The sequence below is a fragment of the Apaloderma vittatum genome, unplaced genomic scaffold, assembly GCF_000703405.1.
Source record: "Apaloderma vittatum isolate BGI_N311 unplaced genomic scaffold, ASM70340v1 scaffold8223, whole genome shotgun sequence".
Taxonomy (NCBI): domain Eukaryota; kingdom Metazoa; phylum Chordata; class Aves; order Trogoniformes; family Trogonidae; genus Apaloderma; species Apaloderma vittatum.
In genome coordinates, this window is record NW_009709767.1 from 66,403 (window position 1) to 72,319 (window position 5,917).

A 5,917-nucleotide genomic window follows, 5' to 3' on the forward strand; every position below is an offset into this window, starting at 1 on the left:
TGTTTCTTACTCACCTTTGATCTTCACTGATGTGACCTACTTTGTCCTTGTTTGTTATTGGACACAAAAACCAGACCAAATATTATCAAAAGGAAAAGACAAAAGAGGCTGTTTGGGAAGGAGAAATTGCAGAAATTCCCTGCTCTCCCACACTGCAAAAACCTCTCTCCTATCAGAGGTAGGTCTTTAGCGGACAAATGCATGAATGTTTGCCTTTAGCTTTTCTTGGACAAAAACAAGAACAGTTTCTGGTCCTGTGTGGCAAACTGGTAAGTGCCAAATGGAATCACAGAATCATAGAATCACAGAATCATAGAATGGCCTAGGCTGGATGGGACCTTAGAGATCATCTAGTCCAACCTCCCTGTCACCGGCAGGGACGCCTCTCAACTAGATCAGGATACTCCAGGCTCCATCCAACTTGGCCTTGAACCCCTCCAGGGAGGGGGCAGCCACAACATCTCTGGGCAATTTATTCCAAAGTCTTGCCACCCTTGTACTGAAGAACTTCTTCCTAAGACCCAGCCTAAATCTATTCTCCTTAAACTTAACCCCATTTCCCCTTGCCCTACCACTGGACACTCTGAATGTGGTAGGAGGATCTGATAAAGCTATGCAGGAAACACATGCCTGAAGCAGCCTTGGCCCTAATATGTATGAGGAAAGGAGTCCTGCGAAGGCAGGATGGCCTTGTCTCCTAGCGAATCTCCTAAGAAGACAGGGCAATCATACATGCCAGTGGGGATTATTGTAAACAATGAAGTGCCTTGATCCCCTCCCTGGCATACTGCATATCTGCATGTGGAAAAGTGTATATAAACTGAGGTGGGATAAAGGAAAAAGTTAAGACAGAGAAGAAGCAAGACACAGAAGCATGTAGACAAAGACAAGAAGGGCAGGAGGAGAAGAAGTAAAGATAATGGCATCCTTGAACTCTCGTTGGTGGGATCAATGCAGGAACCCAGACTGGTGATCTCTGTCTCTTATCTCCCTCTCCCCTCCCCCACCCCCCTTTCCCTTTCCTCTTTCTCACTAAGTAATGCAAGGCCTCTCATACTGCTTGCTTAGTTTATACTTAGTTTCCTTCTTGTAATCATGATATAATACTGCCTGTTATAAGTTGTTATATGTCCTTCCTCCCTGTTATCATTAATTTGCTGGTGTGTGGTACCTAGTATTTTTCCTGATTATCATTGTCATATGATATACTGCCTGCCCTAATGTGTCATGTAACTAAACCCAATTATTTTGAGTCCAATCTACACGTTGTGAGAAATTAATACATGTTTGTGTATGGACCTTAAGACTTGTCTCACCATTGTCCATTCTGTTGGGGAATTAGAAATTCAAGTCACTTGTCCTCCCCTCCTGGGTGGGATGTGACAAGGTCTTCAGATTTTTTCCACAAGAACAAAAATGACTAAACAGTGCCTAGAAATATTCTTGCAGGTTTTGCTAATAAAGTGGTAAAGAACAATCTGAAAAACCACAGATGAATGTCCACTTCTTAGGCTGTATTTTAACCAAAATAACTCAGTATATTCCACAATGCTTAGATGGAAACCTGAATCCAACAGAAATCACTGTTTAATCTCAATGAATCTTCACTGAGATGTCAATATTTGAAACAGAAACTAGCATTTAAGTATATGTCCTAGGTTTAGCTAAAAACCCAGTTCTGTTTAGTGATTTTTACTTTCCAGCACAGTCTCTTCTAAAAGGCTGCACTTTCTGAAGTTAGCAGCATGTTTTTGCAGACAGTGTGTGCTGCTGGCAGTGATAACACCTGATGTTTACAGTCACTGCCTGGGACTGGGATACAGAAAGGCTCTTGCTGATACTTATTCCTGTAGTGACCAAGGCCACTGCTGGCTCTTGTGTGCCACGCTGGGGGTGCCGGGTAGTAAAGGGGGGTCACGAGGAAGTAAAAGGTGGCACCTCCGGGGGGTAATAGACAGGACAGGTGACCAACGAGAGTATTCTATCCCATATACGTCATATTTAGTATAAATTGAGTGATCATGAGAGTTTTGGCCCTTCCTTCTTCTTTCTCCTTGTCTGCAATGGCCGGTGTCCTTGGAGGACTCCATCTGACCTCCTGCTTTTGATCCGGATCCTGAGTTCCCGAATCCAGCTCCCTGTATCCAGCTCCCGCCGCCGCTGAGCCTAGGGCTGCCCCAGTGCCTCCTGCTCTGCAGCACCAGAGGGGATTGATATCGGGGGAGGGAGTCGGGTTTGATATCGGGCTACTATCTATAGTTGTATATAGTTCTTTGCTTTTATCATTCCACTATTATTTCTATTATTGTTTCAATAAAGCTGTTCTAGCTTTTTTTTTCTTCTCTAACCCGTAAGTCTCTCTGCCTCATTCCCTTTTCCCTTCCCACTTAGGGGCGGCGAGAGGAGGTTAGAGAGCGTCTGTCTGTGTTAGTGGCCGGCCCAGCCCTAACCCACAACAGTATAATGTATCTTAAACTGGCCTAAGCTAACACATATCATCAAGATTTTTGATTTCATGGACGATCCCAAGCTTTCATGACCTATAAGATCACCATGCATAGAAAATATCAGCTGTATCCGATACAACTTAGGGGCGGCGAGAGGAGGTTAGAGAGCGTCTGTCTGTGTTAGTGGCCGGCCCAGCCCTAACCCACAACAGTATAATGTATCTTAAACTGGCCTAAGCTAACACATATCATCAAGATTTTTGATTTCATGGACGATCCCAAGCTTTCATGACCTATAAGATCACCATGCATAGAAAATATCAGCTGTATCCGATACAAATGCGAGGATATGTGACTTACTTCGAAACTCACTAATTCTGGCTGGCTGGATCACATCCTTTAATCATTACTTATCAGTTAAGGCCTTAGTCCTGCAAAGACCTCGTAAGCATATAATCAGAAGCAAGGCATCACATCTTATTTTAAAAACAAGCAACAATTTGTAGGGGACAAGGCTGAATTTAATTTCTCTGCTTACTTTCAACCGTACCTTTGTTGGTTTGTCAAGCATCCATTGAGTGTATAAACTAACAAAAGCTCTAGAGTCCTTAGTATAATTATTTTTTTTATGCATGAATTATTCTTGTTTCTGTCTGTTCTGGGCAGAATTATTTTTACGTAAGATAGATAAACCTCCTCCTGTAGTTCAATGTTGCTCAAATTTCATACATCATGCACCACTTGTAGCACATTGCTACATCCTCCTCTAGTCTTTAATCATCCTACTCTAGTCTTTAATCAGACCTTCACATTTTATCTACAAGAATCTGCTGTATAACTATGCATCTGCAATAAATTCACTTGCCAACACTGACCAATTTTCTGCAACTTGAAGATTTATTAATGCCAGCCCTTCTTTCCTAAAGGAGCAGGCTCTACAGAAATCAGAAACTTTGTTGATGCAAGTATCAAGTTTTACTCTTGTGTCAATCATTTTACCCTAGATAAAATACAGCTACTTCTGAGTACAGTAACAGCATACTACAAGACTATACCAGGCTGAGGAGAGGAGCTACATAACACTTTTTGAGAACAACATACAAAATTTAAGAATTAAACAATTGACTGAACTGTAATTTGGACAGCACACTGAGATACAACATGGATGTCTATGCAAGATGCGCTAGGAGGTTCTGAGGACTGATTCATGCAGTGGATGGAAATCCAGATGCAACCTCACTTTCTCCTCACAGTGAGGCACTAGACATGGACCAACCTTGCTCTCATTTTCACAAATGTGAAAATGTGGTACTGCATCCATTCTTGTAAGGTTTAAAGCTAAGCAGTATAACTGGTGGCCTTGTTTGGCTTCTGAGGACCTAGAAAAAGCAGTTTGAAAGGGTTTTTTTGAAGGAATCACTTTGCCACATAACACACAGCTACATGGACAAATTCTGTCTAGGCTTGTATTTCATTGCCCCAGCTTGCAAGCCTGAGACTGAGCAAGTTGCAGGGGCAGATTGGTAGAAGTCAGCTCTAGTATATACAGTAGTATAAACTGAGGAATGCAGAATAAGTAGGTTGGCTGCGCCATTTGGATTGACAGTAGGCTTCTCGTACCTTCCATATTTAGCTGAGCAGAGTTAGTTCTAAAACCAGATGGAGTTTTCATAGAATCATAGAATCATAGAACAGTTCAGGTTGGAAAAGACCCTTGGGATCATCGAGTCCAACCATTAACTCTACACTACAAGTTCACCCCTAAACCATATCACCCAACACCACGTCTAAGCGACACTTGAACACATCCAGGGATGGCGACTCAACCACCTCCCTGGGCAGTCTGTTCCAGTGTCTGACCACTCTGTCCGTGAAGAATTTCTTCCTAATGTCCAGCCTAAACTTGCCCTGTTGCAACTTGCAACCATTCCCCCTGGTTCTGTCCCTAATTACCTGTGAGAAGAGACCAGCACCAACCTCTCTACAATGTCCTTTTAAGTAATTGTAGAGCATGATGAGATCCCCCTCAGCCTCCTCTTCGCAAGGGAATTTCCACAAGGGATGTTACATGACAGGACTACTGCAAAGCAACATATCAAAGACGTAGACATACAAAAATGGGTCCCAAAAAAGAATTTGCTTTCCTGTAACTAAGACAATTATCATTCTTTGTAATTCCCAATGCCAGGTATTGAACTTTGAGCATTTTACGCAGGCTCTTGCCAATTAATAGGTTTACTAACGTTCAATCAGGTTTCAGGGTGTGCAGACTGAGGTATCATCCAGGCTGTTCAAGTCACTGTTTTTAGTGCCTATAGCAGCTGCCATAGTGACTGCATATTGTCAATTCTTTTTCCCTCCACTGTTTAGCTCTGCTCTGTCTGAGCAGACACTCCTAGGCTGAACCAGGAAGGGAGCACATGGAGAACTTGCTCCTGTCCTCACCTCTTCCTGGGATGGCACCACTCATCAGCTATAAGGGTAAAGCCAGCACTGTCTGTGCTCAGGTCCAGAGGGAGCTGTCAAGTCTGCTCAAGATTTCCTCCCCCTCCAGAAGACCTACAGCCAACACTGAGTTATTCTGCACACGGGATAACCATTCAGCAGAAGTACGCTGTTATAACATGTTCGTTATCCAATAACGTTGATCTGTTTCTGCCAATTCTTGGTGCTTTGGCTGCAGTGAGAGATGAAAAAAATAGATGACATGGGATATAAGAACTTCCACTGAGAACAGAGGAAAAATATTTTTTTTCTTTAGGATTAAAGTGTTACGAGTTTCATGGTTAAAGTTGCGGTTACTCTCATCCCTGCGGGCTGCTAATTTACAGGTCAGTGAAACTGGTTAATAAAGATTTATAGAAGTGAAAACCTCTCTCCAGGTACTCTTCTTGTGTCCCCCCTTGCTTCTCCATGTCAAACATCACTCTTCTGACAGGGTGAAGGCAACATCCCCCCCCCAACTCTAGGCTACATCGGCTAACACCACAAAAAAAAAAAGAGTCCATGGCCAGGTTTCATGTCCTCCCCAACCTGTGCACACAGTGAGCTGGCTGCACACCCTTCCCCATGACACAATCCTCAAAATGGACCTATAAACCTGTCCTAAAAGAGCACTTTCCCTGGGGCAGCAGTACCTTTCCCAAGAGGGTTGCTCCTGGCCTTTGCTTGGTTGAGGTTTTCCTCTTCCAAGCAGGGGGAATCTATCTCCCAACTAACAAGCCAGCAGGACCAGGGCACCCTCATGCAATGCACCTCCTCCCTGGCCACCCCCTCACCAAGCCACACCTCGGGGCCTACCCCCAAAATGCCACTGCTCCTCAACTCCACCCAGCATCCTACCTGGCATTGACTGTGCCGCTGCCTCAGGGGTGATGGCGGGGGCAGCGTGGGGCTGCTGCTGGCTGGAGCTGACCTCAGGCTCAGCACTCACCGAGGGCGAGCTGGCCGTCTCACCACCCAGGGCCAGC

At 44.2% G+C, this 5,917-nt stretch overlaps 1 protein-coding gene across 1 annotated transcript in view; it reads right to left on the reverse strand.

The window, feature by feature from the left end:
• Window positions 1-5,904, reverse strand: part of KIAA1958 (KIAA1958 ortholog) — a gene marked incomplete at its 5' end in the record, with an annotated part of 24,239 nt that extends 18,335 nt beyond the window's left edge. Inside the window, one exon of the mRNA XM_009867050.1 lies at window positions 5,790-5,904. Within this exon, the coding sequence (XP_009865352.1) occupies window positions 5,790-5,904 (115 nt within the window). The remainder of the gene's footprint in view (window positions 1-5,789) is intronic.
• Between the last annotated feature and the right edge of the window lie 13 nt (window positions 5,905-5,917).